Source organism: Marmota flaviventris, chromosome 2 (assembly GCF_047511675.1).
Source record: "Marmota flaviventris isolate mMarFla1 chromosome 2, mMarFla1.hap1, whole genome shotgun sequence".
NCBI classification, from domain to species: Eukaryota; Metazoa; Chordata; class Mammalia; order Rodentia; family Sciuridae; genus Marmota; species Marmota flaviventris.
The window spans coordinates 105,427,382-105,445,157 of NC_092499.1; the positions used below are offsets into that span (position 1 = coordinate 105,427,382).

General features: G+C 34.2%; 1 protein-coding gene across 2 annotated transcripts in view; it reads right to left on the reverse strand.

Annotated features, from left to right (window-relative positions):
* Nucleotides 1-284: 284 nt before the first annotated feature.
* The window catches only part of Adam10 (ADAM metallopeptidase domain 10), a 156,152-nt gene continuing 138,660 nt past the window's right edge, over nt 285-17,776 (reverse strand). For both annotated transcript variants that reach the window (XM_027925768.3, XM_071608314.1), the window contains 5 exons: nt 17,014-17,197; nt 15,927-16,035; nt 15,023-15,243; nt 5,396-5,522; nt 285-2,532 (listed from right to left, as the gene is read on the reverse strand). In XM_027925768.3, the coding sequence (XP_027781569.1) occupies nt 2,438-2,532; nt 5,396-5,522; nt 15,023-15,243; nt 15,927-16,035; nt 17,014-17,197 (736 nt within the window). In that variant the 3' untranslated portion in view covers nt 285-2,437. The remainder of the gene's footprint in view (nt 2,533-5,395; nt 5,523-15,022; nt 15,244-15,926; nt 16,036-17,013; nt 17,198-17,776) is intronic.

Here is a 17,776-nt window from a genome sequence, read left to right on the forward strand (position 1 = left end):
ACACTCAGCTCTTTCTCCAAGATAAGCACTGAATATTGATTAGAAACAGTGAAAAGTAGTTGAGATTAGGTGTCTTTAAAATGTTCATTATGTGTAAGTAGAAAGATATCTAATTGGATATTTTCTACATGGACTCCAAACTGGGAATAAAGATAACTTCTGCTTATGTGGAAAGAAACGAACTTCTTTCTGCTTAACAATTCCTTTCATTTAGTAAGGAAAAACTGCCTGTGAAAAGCTTTTTTGATAGTTCTCAGAATTCAAAGAGTATAGAACCTTCAAGCTGATTTCATCAAGTCTATTTATTAATGCATTTCAAGTTTCAAAAAACCTTACATCTTTGCACAATACTTTATTTTTTGCAATTTTTAGTAAAAATTTCCAAAGTGAACAAAAAAGATACTGTATAAAACACAGTGGACATTAAACTGACAGTAGTATTAGATCTCATTTTCTTGATCTTTTCATTTTTACCACATCTTGATTTGCAGTGGAAAGAGTTCAGTGCACGTATCTTTTCAGAAAACATTTTAACTTAAGACTCAAAATAAAATACGGCAGTGTGAACCTGCCAAAACCCTACCACAGGATAACATTACAAGCAAAAAATTTACATGTTCCAAAGTCTACCACACTCAAGAAGTTACTAAGAACTCTTGCAGAAAAAAAGTCACCATTTTAGAAATGCAAACCCACTTCCAACCTTTGCACAGTTCAAAAAACAAAGGCATTTAAATGATTTAAAAGCAATTTCTTACATATCTACCTACTTGTTTGCTTAGAATTATTTATAGTCTATCTGGGATTTCATGTACAAAATTTGTCTCTAAATCATGTACAAAAAGCTGTATTTTGAAAAAAGTCACCACATACTGTACAAGTTTACAAGGAAGAGATCCCATTATTTTCTCTAGCATTTTTGGCCTTGCTGGCTTGCGTCACATTATGAGAATGATTGTGTAAACCTTATACTCTTAAGAAAAAAGGAAAAGAAAAAAAAAAAGCCAAACCACAGAAATCTGTTCAACCTTCCCTAAAGTTGCCTCTATGTGAAGCCAGGAAAATCATAGATATTTACTTCTAATTTAAGTGATGTAGTTGGAAAACAGAAGCAATAAATATGTCACAAGCTTAAACTTTTTTGTAATGCCCCCTTCCATTTTCTGCATAGCAATAAGCCTGTTAATACATTAAATGTTTTTGTTTTCTCTTTCTTTAAAAATGCCAATTATTTACATCTGCTTAAAAAATAAATTTGGAACGGGACATTGTGCTGTTTCACCTTCACTGTTAAAATATTTTAGGGAAAAAAAATGTCAGAAGGCCTATCTACAATTTTAACTACTAGCTGAGCAAATTACTCATCTTTAGTGGTTATCTATGATCAGTGATGATATGCTGAAAAAACTTCAAATATTTCAATAAAGACAGCTTTTCTTTTTCATATCAGACAAAAACATAATTAGCATACTTGAAATATATGAAAAACACAAAAGTAGGCTACAAATTAAAAGAATCATTTCACTGACATAATTCCTACCAAAGTATGAATCAAATTTTACCTATCAATTAAAAAATGGAATTGAATTAGAAAATTTAAAATATGTAAGCAGAAACTAGACACTTACACAAAGAACTAACTCTGAAGTAGTATGCTGCTTATGTCCAGTTTGCACAACACTTAAACTGTGTTCCTCAGCATAGTCACTCATGCTCATAGCAGCCATTTGATAAAGAAAAAATGAATCTAAGAACCAACTCTATCATAATAAAAGAGTAAATGGATTTTTGTTTCAAAACTGCCTGTGTAAAGCATTACAGAATCCTGGACCACTGAATACCACCATTCTCTGTTATCCTGAGTATGTCAATTAAACAGTAATTTTTCATTAAGAGAGGAAAAATTTTATAATACAAAGAAACATCCATATTGCAATTTCTGTTTACAATTGCACACAGAAGTACAGTGTACGTAAGAAATACATGTCTGCATATAACAAGGTATATACATTGGCAAGTGATGTCTCCAATGTTGAGGTGGTCGAGCCTCTAAGCCTTGATTGGCAGTTGAAAAAAATATATATGTCAATTTGTGAAGTTTATTGAGAGCCAAGTTTGACTGCAAGTGAAGAAAATGCAGCAACGAAGAACAGGGAACACGGGGCACATAATAATTTTCTAAGACTTTGTGCCATTAGGTTAAAAATATCTGTCCATAAGAAAATTGGGTTTCTTTTCCACCCCACCCCCCCAAATTGGTATTTTCAGGCTTTAAATTTTAAGTAGTTCCACCTGGTCTGAGGACATGATCTCTTGCCATTTTTTTCTTCTACTATTATTTGAGGGTTTAGTCTGGAGATGATGACTTAATAGGTTTCTCTTTGGAGTGAAGTTTTCCCATTGTAGGCACTAGGAAGAACCAAGGCAAAAGCTGCAATTAACGTCTCATGTGTCCCATTTGATAACTCTCCCGGGGCCTCTGACGCTGGGGTTGCTGAATGGGCTGTGGAGGTCTCCTCCTCTTTAAAGTGCCTGTGAATTATAAACAAAAGCAAAATAGTTCTCTGTGAGCTTTCAAATCTTTAAAAAACAACGTTGCTATTTTAGTAAGAAAGGTTAGAGAGAAGCACTATTCAACAGAAATATGAGCCACATAAATAATTTTACATTCTGGTAGCCACAAGAAAGAAACAAGATTTAAAAACAAATTGAAGATGTACTCAATATGAAAAATTATTAATAAAATATTTCATTTTTATACTATCTTTTTTTTTTAATATTTATTTTTTAGTTTTCGGCGGACACAACATCTTTGTTTGTATGTGGTGCTGAGGATCGAACCCGGGCCACACGCATGCCAGGCAAGCGCTACCGCTTGAGCCACATCCCCAGCCCATTTTTATACTATCTTCAAAGTCTAGTATTTTATACTTAATAGCACATATAAGTTGAAACTAGTCAACTTTTCAAGTGTTCAATAGCCACAAGTATTAGACAGATTAATCTAGATTAATGTCACAGATTCTGAAAAAAACATGCATGATAAAATGACCATATGTATGAGCAAATAACTAAACCTCTCTGACACTTGGAAGCCCAGTCTGTACAAGAGGAATGACAACTAACCCATACAGTATGTTGTGAAGATTTTATAATTCCTGCAAAAGTGCTTGGCATTTTTTTATGAAAGTTCAATAAATGACAGCCAATTTCTTTTTTAATCTTTATTTTAGTTGTCAGTGGACCTCTAAGTATTTTTTATTTATTTATATGTGGTGCTGAGAATTGAACCCAATGCCTCACACATGCTAGGCAAGCATTCTTCAACTGAGCCACAACTCCAGCCCCAACAGCCAGTTTTTAAAGGTGCTATTTCTTTAAAATGAAATCAATATACAAGTGAAATATTTGTTTTACTTGAACAGGACCACAATTTATGATAACTAAATTGCTAACATGTGGCCTTTAGAAATTCTTTTAAGCTAACATTGTGAATTTAAGAAAAGCAATAATATCAAAATTAAATTTCCAAGTCAGGGGGCTGGGGATGTGGCTCAAGCGGTAGCGTGCTTGCCTGGCATGCGTGCGGCCTGGGTTCGATCCTCAGCACCACATACAAAACAAAGATGTTGTATCCGCCGATAACTAAAAAATAAATATTAAAATTCTCTCTCTCTCTCTCTCTCTTAAAAAAAAAATAAATAAATAAATTTCCAAGTCAGGAGCAGTGGTGCATACCCCAAATCCCAGTGACTTGGGAAGCTGAGGTAGGAGGATCTCAAGTTCACCAGCCTCAGCAACTTAGTGAGACCCTATCTCAAAATACAAAATAAAAAGGGCTGGAGATGTGGTTTAATAGTTAATTAACCCTGGGTTCAACTGCCAGTACCAAACACACACACACACACACACACACACACACACACACACGTATATATGTGTATGTGTGTGTATTTTTTTTTGTAATTGGAAAGAAAAAAATTCCTAGTTTTGAACTACTTTGTGTAGGGTAATACATAGTAAAAGAGGGAATATTATCACTCAGCTCAGACTCTCCCCTGCAATTGCTTTGGGCAATGTCTGCCCCCATACCTGTAATGAACAAATGTCCTAAAAGTGGCATAAAAGCCACAACTACATCGGAGAAGGGGAGGGATAAATAAGGTGAGGACTAAATCTGGAGCAGTGGCTTCTTCCCCTTTTTTGCTCCAATGCCCAGAACAAATCTAAAGAGAATCTATCCTAAAAGCTGTGTCTTCCTGAGAGGCAAATAGTAGAAAACAGAATCAAGGAGTTGTTTTCAGGGAGACTACTTGACTGTGGTTCTTTAATGACTGAAGCCACTGCCCTAGGACTCTGGCTCAGACTGGCATCTATATATACTCCCCATAAACTTCACTCCTGGGAAAAAGGAGTTTCATGCTAGAAAATATTTCTATTATTAAAACAATAATAGAAGCACAACTATTTAAAATATAAACACCAATAATTTAAACTTAGCTTAACTACTATAACCAAAAGACCTGACAAGAACAATTCTAGAGGTGGAAAAAAGTGCTTATAGTTTGAAAGGTCTCGGTGTACAGACAGCCAACTCCATCGCTCTGGGCCAAAAGTGAGGCAGAATATCATGGCAGAAGGGCATGGAGGAGGAAAGCAGTGACCCACCCAGGCCTGCAACTTTCTACCTGCCCACAGTTACTGCCTAGTTAATTCATATTAGTGGATTAATGCATTCATTAGTGTAAGGCTCTCATAACCAAATCATTTCACTTTCTTGCACTGTATTACACTTGAGCTTTTGGGGGACATCTCACATCTAAACCATTTCAACTACCACAATAAAAACAAAGAAAAATATCAGCATATGAAAGAAAAACAATGTCAAGCCAGAATAAGAATTTTTAGTTTTAAACATTTTTAGATACTCAAGATATATTAGCAATAAACTGGCAGTCATTAGCTAGACTGGGTTGATAAAAAGCACACTTAAGCACCCAGCGCATTGATACATGCCTGTAATCCCAGTAGCTCAGGAGGCTGGTACAGCAGGATTGAGAGTTCAAAGCCAGCCTCCACAAAAGCAAGGTACTAAGCAACTCAGTGAGACCTTGACTCTAAATAAAAACAAAATAGGACTGGGCATGTGGCTCAGTGGTCAAGTGCCCCCAAGTTCAACCCCCAGCACCAAAAAAACAAAACAAACAAAAAAAAAAAACCCCAAACAAACAAACAAAAAAAAACCCTCACACTTCAACATCAACTAAATCATTCATCCAGTAATTTCACTGTCAAAGGAAAGTTCTGTAATGTTATTTACTAACGACTCATTAATTCAATTCACCTGTTATGGTTCTGAGTTATATAAACATACACTTTGTTCAACTGTACTTACCTGGTAGTGGTTTAGGAGGAGGCAACTTTGGATTACTACTTGGAGTATGAACACTGCATATCTTGATAAATCCAGCCATTAACATAATCAAGGCAATTCCCATGAGTAATACTGCCCACCAATGAGCCTAAAAATAAACAGATTTTCCACTGAAAGAACTCTCAAATATTTTAGGTTATAAAATGTAGAACAATTTAATTTTTAAAGAACACTTATTGGAATATGCACATCTATCATATCTATGCACATTTATTAAATATTTTAAAAAGTTTAAAGGAAAAAAATAGATATTACCCAGACTTTCACCTCCTAGAGGAAGCCACTCATCTTATTTTCCTTTCATTCTTCTATATACAACTATGTCATACATAACAAACACACATGCAAAATTAAGGTCATCTTGTGCATGGTTTATACCACATTTTCCCATATTACTAAGTATATTCTGATTTAAATATTTCCTTTATGTTTTGACTTTTTAATCTTATAAACTACATTTTGTTTGCTTTTATATTTTCACAGCTCAGAAGTATATAACTTGCATTAAACTAGTAAATAGATTTTTAAAATACTATTTAGCTTATATTGTTTTCTAATTATCAAAGACTAGAAATTCTCTTTTTAAGTTCCTTTTCCTTTATTTTCATTTTACTTATTTGTTTGTTTTACAGTACTGAGGATCGAACCTAGGGCCTCATCCATGCTAGCTAGGCAAGCATTCTACCACTGACCTATACCTCCAGCCCCCCTTTCTTTCCCTATGTCACTTGGAATTTGAGACCCAGACTATTCTCATGATATATATCTTAGTTTTGTATATATTTTCTTCTTCCTTATAATTCATTCATTCATTGATTTAGGTGTTAACTATCTTTCTATTCTTAAAATATTTATTTTTTAGTTGTAATTGGACATAATATCTTTATTTTATTTATTTATTTTTATGTGGTGCTGAGGATCGAACTCAGGGCCTCACACATGCTAGGTAAGTGCTCTACTGCTGAGCCACAATCCCAACCCCAATATCTTTCAATATGAAAAATGGAAGGACATATACATAATACAGCAAACAAGTGAAATTTACCTAATCTGAGGAGTCAAAAACTTCACTTAAGTCACATTAAAAAATAAATTAGCTAAAAATAAATAAAACCTTTAACAATTATTATTGGTATAATCTTATTTATAGAAAAATTGCATATAGTCAAACAATAAAAAAACCCAAAATATAGAAAAATTACTACTTCCATTCTTAAGAAATTCTATTTTATAATTAAGTATCAAACTATTTTAAGAAAGCATATATTAATAAATATCATACAAAATATTTACAATTTTAAAATTAAATCTTTACATTGGTTTATTATAGACTAGTATAATATATATAGTTACTGTTAGATATTTCCAGCAAAACTCTTATTTAAAAAGATTTTCTACAATCTGGGGTCTTGTAATAAACAGCCTACTGCTACTCTGCACCATTTATTTTAACCAGCAATAATGAAGTAATTAAAGTAATAGATGCTCAAATTAAAATGCATGCTGTGGCAAAATATACCCAGGCACTTTTTCTGTGTGCATAAATACTTATATAAATTTTTCAATAATTTGTTTCATTTTGAAAAAAAATATTAAATTTACAAAAAAGTTCCAAGAAAAGTATAACAAGCCTTATAAAATCTGGAAACACCTGAGATTAAGTTGCATATACCGTGCTGTTACTCCTGAACATATTAACATATAATTCCTACATCACAAGGGTGTTTCCAAGGTAACTAGAACACAATCAACAAAATCAGAAAATTAGTGTTAATTCACCATTAACATTTAATCCTCAGACCCCATTCATGTTTTGTCATCTGGTTTAGAATCATGGGCGATATATTTTGCTATCATGTTTCTTTAGTATCCTTCAGTCTGGAGATTTCAGTCTTCCTTTGACTTTTAAGACCTTGACACTTTTGAATATCACAGGACAGTTATTTTATATGCAAATATCTCTCAATTTGGGTTTCTCTGATATTTATGATTAGATTCAGGCCATGCATCTTTGGTAAGAACATCACAGAAGTTATGCTGTTCTTCCACAGCATCTCATCAAGTAACACAATTTTGATTTTATTACTGGTGATGTTAACTTGGTCACTTCATTAAGTTGCTGTCTGCCAAACTTAGTCATAGATTCTTTTTTTTTTTTATCTTTTATAACCAATAATTACCTTGTAGGGATGTAATTTGGAACTATGTAAATGTTCTGTTCTTCACCAAACTTTCAATTTATTATTTCCTCATGGTTTCCTATTTTATACAATGAGTTATAATATGTTATGATCATTAATGTGTTTCTGGATATGTCCCCATCATTCCTAGAACACTTTCTTGCTTTATGGCACAAGTCCCAGATTCATCTTTTTTTGTTTTATTATTATTTTTTTTTTTTTGGTACTAGGGACTGAACACAGGAGCGCTCAACCACTGTGTGCCACATCCCCACCCAGCCTTATTTTGTATTGTATCTAGAGAGAGGGTCTCACTGAGTTGCTTAGTACCTCACTTTTACTGAGGCTGGCTTTGAACTCACAATCCTCCTGTCTGTCTCAGCCTCTCAGGTTATCTTGTTTTTAACACCATAATCCTCAGATCAATCATTTCTTTAAAGAACCCTGATTCCTTTTAGTCCTACTCCTCACATGTAGACATTTTCCTCAACCCACTTCCAAATTGACATCCCATTACAGCTGTCCCTCTGTCGGGGAGGCCTCTTGCCTGACTTCCCATTCAGATGGTCTTCCCCATCTCACACCCTACCAACCTTCAAGCTCCAACATCCTGTTCTGTAGCACTGAAGCTCTTCCCTCCTGGCATGGATGCCTATCTTGTGTGTGTGTGTGTGTGTGTGTGTGTGTGTGTGTTTGTAATCTTAAAAGTAACCTTAGAATGATTTATACTTAAATGTGGTTTCTCCAAAGTCAGATATAATTCTCAGATTACATCTCTGCACAGGAGAGTTCCATAGCCATCTTCCTTCTTTTCATTTTCATTTTGATTCTGCAAGCTGTGAAAAATGTCTCAGGTTTGTCCCTATTACCACACATTATTGAAGGGACTGCAAACTCAAACATCTAAAAGGCAGAAAAGGTGTAATGCAATTCAACCTTTCTGCTAAAAGATCTGATTTTTCAAGAGAAGCTACAGATCTGAATTTTTTACATGATATTTATTTTTAAATGGTGGCAAATCATCCAAATTTTCTAAAAACAATACATAGACTATACAAAACATGTTGTTGACAGGGCTGGATCTGGCCTGAAAACTACTTTTTGTATTCTGAGACTGACAAACTTTTCTAAAATTTTCTTTTGTTTCCTATAGAAAATAATTTTAAGAGCTCTGTTTTCCTTATTAATCTTTAGGATGATATTCCCTTTTTATGTTTCCCGTGGACTCCTGTTGTTTTTTTTTCTGTTTTCAGTCACTCTGAAGTAGTAAGCCCTCAAAAGGCAGGGTATAGGACTACCTTTCAGTGTCAAAACAGTACAGAACAATTTTGAGCAATGAAGGACATTTAGCATCCTTGGCCCCATCGATCAAATGCCAGCAGAGCCCCTCAGATACTCTAATAACTACTGTACATTTCCAAATATTGTCTGGGGAGGTAGACCTGCAACATGATCTAATACTGGAGTGCAAAGGGACAAAGACCTTGCTACTACTTTCAGGTTGATGGCAACTTGTGTCATAAAGAGATGCTTCTATCCTTAATGTTTATCATTCTAACACAGGTCCTCCTAGTCTTCACTGATCACAACCATCCTCCACATGGCCATCAGTGCTAAGACTACAGAAAATATGGAATTGACTATGTAACTCCTTTATGTAACATTCTTCTCCAAAAGCTTCCTACCAAAGATTTTCAAGATACACCACTGAGAAAGAGAAAAAAAAAAGTAAAAACTTGACTACACAATAAAGTATAGCGAAGTATGATATGATTCTACTTACTTTTTCTTGAGTATATATGCTTATGGCAATACAGACTAATTATGAAGAACATACAAGAAATTCATCCTGGGAAGACCGGGGTGGGGGGTTCAGAATAAAAAGAATACCTACTTTTGCTTTTTTTTTGGGGGGGGGGGATACTAGGGATTGAACTCGGGAGCACTGGAACACTGAGCCACATTCCCAGCCCTATTTTGTATTTTATTTAGAGACAGGGTCTCACTGAGTTGCTTAGCGCCTTGCTTTTGCAGAGGCTGGCTTTGAATTTGCAATCTTCCTGCCTCAGCCTCTTGAGCTACTGGGATTACAGGTGTATGACACCACACCTGGGGAAAAATGCCTACTTTTAAACATATTACTTTGTCAATTAAAAAAGAATAATTAAATTTTTTGAAATTACAAAAAAAAAAAAAAAAAACTTTTAAACTGGAAAATTCACATTTCTATGATTCTGCCATGTGCTTTCTCTCCATAAAATATCTCTATACCCTCAGCTGCTATGGTCCTTAAGAACTTAGCTCTGGCCTCACCTTCTTAAAAAGAGGGCTTCCTCAGGGAAGGGGCTGGAATTCAGTAGAAGAGCATTTGCCTAGATGCTTGAGGCCCTGTGTTCTATCCCTAGCACCTCCTACCCCCACAGTGCAAGACTTCCCTAGTAGGGTTTCCTATTTTCCGTGAAAACAGCATACAGAAACTGAAAATCTGTTTCTAAGGACCTATCTTCTCTATCCCAAACTTGAATTTTTATTCTTCCACCTCAGTACCTAGCCCACAACAAACAAACAAAAAACACCACCTGTTGTACTAGTTATTATAGGCAAATCATTATTCCAAATACTGACCTCAAAATACACCTAAGAGCCCATTTATTATTTCTAGTTTGCCCAAAACAGACAAATAATGTGACAAAGATCTTATACAGAGACCACACATAATTTTTTTTCTTTTTAACTTCAAACGATAGTTTTTCAGTACTTACACAGTCTGAAATAGCAATGCAAGCAGTGTAGTAGTGAGAGAAGCAGACTGGAGGAAAAAAGGGCTGGATTTAATAGTGGTTAAAACTTTGTAGAAAACAAAGGTCAAAGGACCTAGTTCCAGTTCAGATCAACAGATATTTACTAAAACATGGCACTTGAGAACTTCTAGTTCCCTCAAGCAAATGTTCCTGGCCTTCCTCCAAATTTTTCTAGGTAGCTACATATCTCAAAGTCCAAAGTTTGAGATTATTTCAGTGGCAATAACAGCAGCTTTTTAAAATTTATAGTTTCTAGGGAAATGAAACATGGCAATGCATAGAAAGTAGCAAGAAAAATTAAATAAACAATGATGTATTTGAGAGCATAGTAACCATGGCCACCTTTGATAAAGTTTTTTTGTTTGTTTAAGGCTCCTTTTAAAAGAGAAGTATCAGAGTGAGTTAAATTACATGTTTTTATCTTTTACACACTACAAAGTAGTATGGGGGGGTAGTACATCAACTAGACTACTAAATGCAAATATGTATATTATTTCAAAAGAAAGGATCACAATTTGTCTACTTATTAGTCTGAATAAAAGCAGAATTATCATTTTCTCAGTAAATATTTGATAAACACTAATTGTGTGCCAGGCTCTCATCTGTCACAGATACAGGGGTGTTAAGGAAAACTTAAAAGAAAAAGAGAAGGCACTCAAAAGCTTAAAAAATGACCTGGAAGTTAACAAGTATGAGAAAATAAGAAGCAGCAGACAGAAGGTATTCAATATAGTTATTTCTATAAAGCTAATGATAAGTAAAAGATCAAAATTTACTGGTCTAATTTATCATGCACTAATTAGAATAGTATTTAATTTAATAATCTAAATAAATAAAGAATCTATAAAGTAATAAATAACTAAACTGGTCATCAGCTCAAAAAAGTGTGTGGGGAGAGTGACAGAGAGCTTCTTTTCTATCTTTCAGAAGATACTATAATCTGAACTTTCACCAAAGGTTCTTCTGCTGTCCTTCAAACCCTCCATTCCCAACCACCAGCAATACACCAAGCAGAATGTAAGTGGTTACTAAACTTTTGGTTACTTTGGCTTAGCCAGGGAAAGCAGGATAAAAATATCACAAAGGGAAGGCAGATTCAAAGCTAAGACCACATGTACACCTTTTATTCCACATAAATTATGACATTTGAGAAAGCTAATTCATTCATCTACAATGCATCCTTACCATTTGCTAAGCCCAATGATCACATTACATCTTTACTGTTAAAGCTTCAGAAGTGATATGTATGTGTCCTCTTTCACCAGGACATGAAGGACTCTAGAGGACTATGATCACCTCCCATTTTCTTAAATTAAGGGTTCTCCAAATGACTTCTAAGGATACTAAGGGTTCTGAAAGCCTTAAGGGTTTCTAGAATTTGTAAGTTTGGATGAAGTTAAAAAGATGAATGATACAACTTCTCCCAATTCTCCTAGATGACGAGAGGATACAATATTTTCCAGACACATTTGAAAATCTACACAGGATCTTGTGCTCTGTGAAGAATGTGGGAAACAGTGCTCACTCATAAAGAATATTAGATGTATGGGTTGGGGTTGTAGCTTAGTTGTAGAGTGCTTGCCTCACATGTGTTCAATCCTCAGCACCATGTAAAAATAAATAAATAAAAAGAAGGTATTGTGTCCATCTACAACTAAAAATATATATATATATATTTTAAAGAGAATATCAGGGCCGAGGCTATATAGCTCAGTGGTAGAGCACTTGCCTTGCATGTGTGAGGTATGGGGCTTTTGATCCTCAGAACCACATAAAAATAAGTAAGTAAATAAATAAATAAAGATACTGTGTTTTTTAAAAAAAGAATATCAGATACTTCATCATAAAATTAGAATACAGTATGAGAAGTTAATTCAAAAATGAAAAAATGCTAATTCTTAACCAAATAATGATTTTAAAAAATGAGTTCCTGATAAATCTGAATCCATAAAAAGAAAAAACATACATAAGTAGCAGGCGATAAAAGAAGGGACACACAATGATAAATTTGGAAGGGAAAACAAGTAAAAGATGGTTTTCTACAATGTCATACCTAACACAAAAGATAGAGAAAATGAGAACACACATCAACTGTGGAAGAAATTGAAAAAGAATTATTAATGCCCTCAAATCCCACTTAAAGATAAGGAGATAATGATTCTGAATCTCAATAGATTTACTGCAGAATACTCTCAAATTTCTCAAGACCTAGATGACTGACTTCTTGATAATCTACAGGATGTTTATCATTATCTCCTAGTCGGTCTCACAGTAGACACTCAACAAATACACGGAATGCAGTTTTGAAAAATTTAAATGTAGTTATAAACAACTCCTCCTCAGGAAAGAAAGTATCAGTTACATGGCATGCCAAGAAGTACTGAACTATTAAAGTTCTTCCCACTCTATGCTGCATGGGGAAAAAAGTTGTCATAGAGTACCTCAGAAAGGAGATAAAAGGCCACCAGGCATCCTAACAGCCTACACTATTCACTACAAACACCCTGCCCTGATATGATGAAAGGTCAAAACATGAGCTTAACCAGGTCAAGCAAAAAGATAATAAAATTCCAGTTCTTTTTGATTATGTCACTTGACCTAGTTAATATCCACAAATGCATCAGCAGCCTAAGGTTACTCCTCATGCATTATGGGCCATGCTATTTGAAAGAGTGGCATACAACAATATAAAATTAAATCATGTGCTATTCCAAACTCATTTAAGACAAACCTGTATAAACCTAGAAGTGTTTATTAATCAGTTCCAGAACATGAGAAAAGGTTTCATTAAATCTACCAATTTAAAATAGGAAAAAGGGTTTTTAAATGCTTAAAAGATCCTATCTATTACATTTTAAAAAAGTGGGAACAAATGAGTTTTTAAATTCTAAATAATTCAATGAATCAAAATTAGAGATAATGGAGAAAAGTAAAAAACTATTGGCTTAAGCCAGGTGCAATGGTGTATGCTTGTAGTCCCAGTAGCTCGGGAGGTTGAAGCAGGAGAATCTCTTGAGCCCAGGACTGTGAGACATCCCTGGGTAACATAGTAAGAGATCCCCATCTCAAAGAGAGGAGGGGGGAAATTCAGATGATATGAATTTAAATTGTACCTAGACAATTTAAAATATCTAGCATAACATATACTCAGTAGAATGTAATTTTGATATTCCAATTAATAAATTTCTTTTTCTGTGTACACTGTCCTCTAAAGACGACAAATATACTAAATTTCAAGTTACTAGAGATAATCAGAAAGGAGAAAAATATCACTGGATCTGAGCTGAAAAAAAATGGAAGAAAAAGCTAATAAAATTAAGTTGCTTGAAGTCATAGCATTGATAAATGCCAGAAAGATGATCTGAATCTTTATGTGATTCCCAAAGCCTGTGTTCCACTGATCTATGGTGCCAGGAGGAACCTCTGGCTTAACAGATATTTATGGAACATCTATTATGCAACAAGCACAAGAATACAAAAATAAGTAATATTATGTTTTAAGGAGACTTAAAGTAACTGTCAATTATTTGATTTGAAACTTGGCCCTCTAAATTCAATTTAAATGACACTCCCATTACACAGCCATTACATATCTAAAAGTCACATATTTTAACATACAAGGTATTATTTTCTTATGGGTAATAAGTACCCTTTTAATGTTGAAAGTAATTATAATTTTTTTATTGTAGAACATTATTATAAGAGTAACAAAAGGGACTAACATCCCACACAGACTTTTATGCTTTTAGGGCATCCTCAGTCTTATGCATTCTTGCGCGCGCACACACACACACACACACACACACATATACAATTTAAAAAGTAATCTGAGAAAGGGAGCCATAAGTTCTAAGTCCAAGTTCATTCAGGCACAGTGCATTCTCAAATACAGAGAAAGTTTCCTACAGAAATTTTAATCACTTAGAATGTATGAACATTTAAGTGAGTTGATCTAGTCATTCTCAGCAATCTTTTAAGAAAATTCCAAGTAATTCAATATTATACAATTTGGAGATGTGTGGGCTTAAAAATTAAATGTAGTTCAGTGGAGTAACGCTGGATGAACATCCATAATCATTAATAGATCTGCAAAAGGCTGTGTATCTGATCTTATACTGTTCAATATTTCCTATCATGGACCACATGAAGACACAGAAACTATACTGAAACTTCAGAAAATCACCAATTTCTTTCTCATCTCTCCTGTTCAGCAAAGCGGAACCCACAGCTGGCTATCTATCATACTGAGACAAGGGAGAAGTATAAAAAGCAAGCAGGGCTTTCCAAAACAACTTGAAGGAAAGTCCCATGAAAATGATCACATGGACCACAAGAGGAAGTAACACATTCCAGAGATAAGGAACACAGTAAAACTGAATAATTCTCATCATTTACTAACCAATCTATGAATGAAACACAGGTGGAGATTTTGATCACTTTGAAAGAACTAATAACCAAGAATATTCAAACTTCAAAACCCTTCAGATAAAGCAAATCCAGTATAAATAGGAAAGAAGTGATTTTCCCATAACACTGCCGACCTCTGACCAAGTAAAATTAAGATCAAACCATTTTAAGTTTTCTCTATAGATAAAAACTATACTTACCACAATCCACTCAGCAATGTTTTCATAAAGCTCTGGACTAAAAATTGCTTTTTTAAGCCTAGCTAGAGGACCATCAGCATCTACTAATCTGCACCGCATGAAAACATCACAGTAGCCTCTAAAATCATTGCAAGGGGATCCAGGTTGCAGAGTGATGGTTCGACCATTGAACTGCTTGCTCCACTGTATAGACCCTGTGCTGGCACAAGTTGATGGATCCACTGGAAAAGAAGTGCCAAATATAAGTTAAAGAATAATTTCTTAACGGACCAGTTAAGGAAAAGGGAAAGAAGAAACAGCCTAAAATCATTACCATGACACGATAAATAGACCTTTCTAGTTCAGCTGAGTAATGTCATTAATAATTCACCTTAATGTTTCAATATAAACAAACAACCAGCAAGTCTTATGTCTACAATGAATTTAAAACTTTCTAACCATATTTGTATAAATTACTGCCATAATGCTAGCCATGTTTTGTCTAGTGTATTATTAAAATAGTACATTTTAGGCAAGATGGGTGCAGTGTGCACACCTGTGATCCTAGCAACTTGGGAGTCTGAGGCAGGAGAATCATAAGTTCAAGGCCATCCTCAGCAATTTAGTCAGATCTTCAGAACTTAGCAAGACCATCTCAAAAACCAAAAAGTGCTGGGGATGGAGCTCAGTGTGTAAAGGTGCCCCTGGGTTCAGTTCCTAGTACCAAATAAATGAATAAGAAAATAAGTATAAAAACACTGTAGGGATTCTAATGCTAGAGACACAATGCTATGTTACATTTAAAATCTTCTCAAAAGAATAGAGTTAGCTAGGAACTATTATGTCAAAGTTTAGCACTTAATATTTAGGACAAAATAATGGTTTTTAAAGCAGATTATATACTCTTAGATCTTAAAAGCCTTACTTTTCTTCATACAGCAGACATGACATAATTCCTTATCATCTTTGCCATCAGAACTGGCACAAGTACATTCCTCCAAGCCATGTTTCTCACAGATAGAACCTGCACATTGCTGGAACAAAAGACAAATTATTTAAACCCTTTATATAGTCAAATGTGCCTATAGTAACAGGCAGGTATAAGCTTCTATGTCAAAATAATTAAGTGCAAATATAACTGAAAAACAAGCATAGAGCTAGGGATGTGGCTCAGTAGTACAGCAATTATCTAGAATGTGCAAAACCCTAGGTTCAATCCCCAGCACCCCTGAACCCCAGCCATGGGGACTCACAGAGATGGGTATCAGAACTGAACAATACAAACACATTTGAAAAAGAGTAAATCCAAATAAGATAATAACTCTTCTAAAGTGATGTCAACAACAACAAAACCCCAACTAAACAAATGCAGAGGGGCTGGGGATGTGGCTCAAGCGGTAGCGCGCTCGCCTGGCATGCGTGCGGCCCGGGTTCGATCCTCAGCACCACATACAAAGATGTTGTCTCCGCCAAAAACTAAAAAATAAATATTAAAAAATTCTCTCTCTCTCTCTCTCTCTCTCTCTCTTTAAAAAAAATGCAGAGAAAGATTAGATGAGCATTAATTTTATGTTGGTTATTATGACTCCTCTATATGCAGAGAAAAATGAAATTTTCTATGTGTAGAGGAGTAAGATATTTAGCCATGAAAGCTTTAAAGACTCACATTTAAGGAAAATGACCAGAAAAGTTCTTTTATTTAGGCTGTTAAAATATTAATTTATAAAACTTAAAAGCAGCATAGACAGTCACATGCCTAGCTGTACTATAAATTTCTCCAGGGAATACCAAACACATGTCATTGGAAAGATAAAAAGACAAATCAGTAGTTAATTGGATGCCAGTAGGCACTCATCCCACATAATACATTCAAAACTTCATCCGGGAAGAGATGCGGATGTTACTGAGAGTCCAAGATTAATTACTTTACATAGTTTTAAGTGTCAACAAATACTCTGAAAAAGTAGTCTCTATAAAATTAAATATAAAAACATATAAAATCAAATGCTTACCCCATTAATACACACTTGTGTATGTCTATTACAGTCTGTGAAGTTTGGTTTAGGATCAGATGCTGGGCAGAGAGCTGTGCCACCATTACATATCCCTTCTTTCGCACAGTCTGAATCATCACGACACTTCTCAGACTTTGACTTAAATGCACACTGTGCTGTACAACAGGGACCTTGACTTGGACTAGATTAAAAAGTGAATTAAAATAGTGAATCACTAGGTATTTTCTGTATACTCAAAAATGCTTCTGATTTTTAAATCATTAATTTCATCATTTAAATGGTAAAAGTGTTACTGCTACTAGTATTTAAATATTAATAAAACTTGGAAGCTACTGTATTTGAACATTTTAATAAGTGAGGAAAAGTAATTAAGCTTCTGCTTTTTAGCCCAAATATGCTATATTCAGTATTCTTACTCTATTTTCCTTTTGTAAAATATTATAATAGAAAATGGATTTAATATTAAGGAAGTTACCAGTGTTTTAATAGTTATATTATACATTAATCAATTTATCAACTTTTCCATTTTTATGCTAAAATCAAACTAAACTACATATACCAGTCATTTAAAAAATATTATACAAACTATATTCTATTGCATATAATCTGTCACTAATGAAGTAATCTGATAAGGCACAAAAGTACTCCATACTAACTAATATTTAAAGTTAAAATTCTAAAAATATGGAAGATAGTCACATTTTTAATGTTAGCAATTAAATAATATGTATTTTATTAAGCAATTATAATTTTTGTTCTT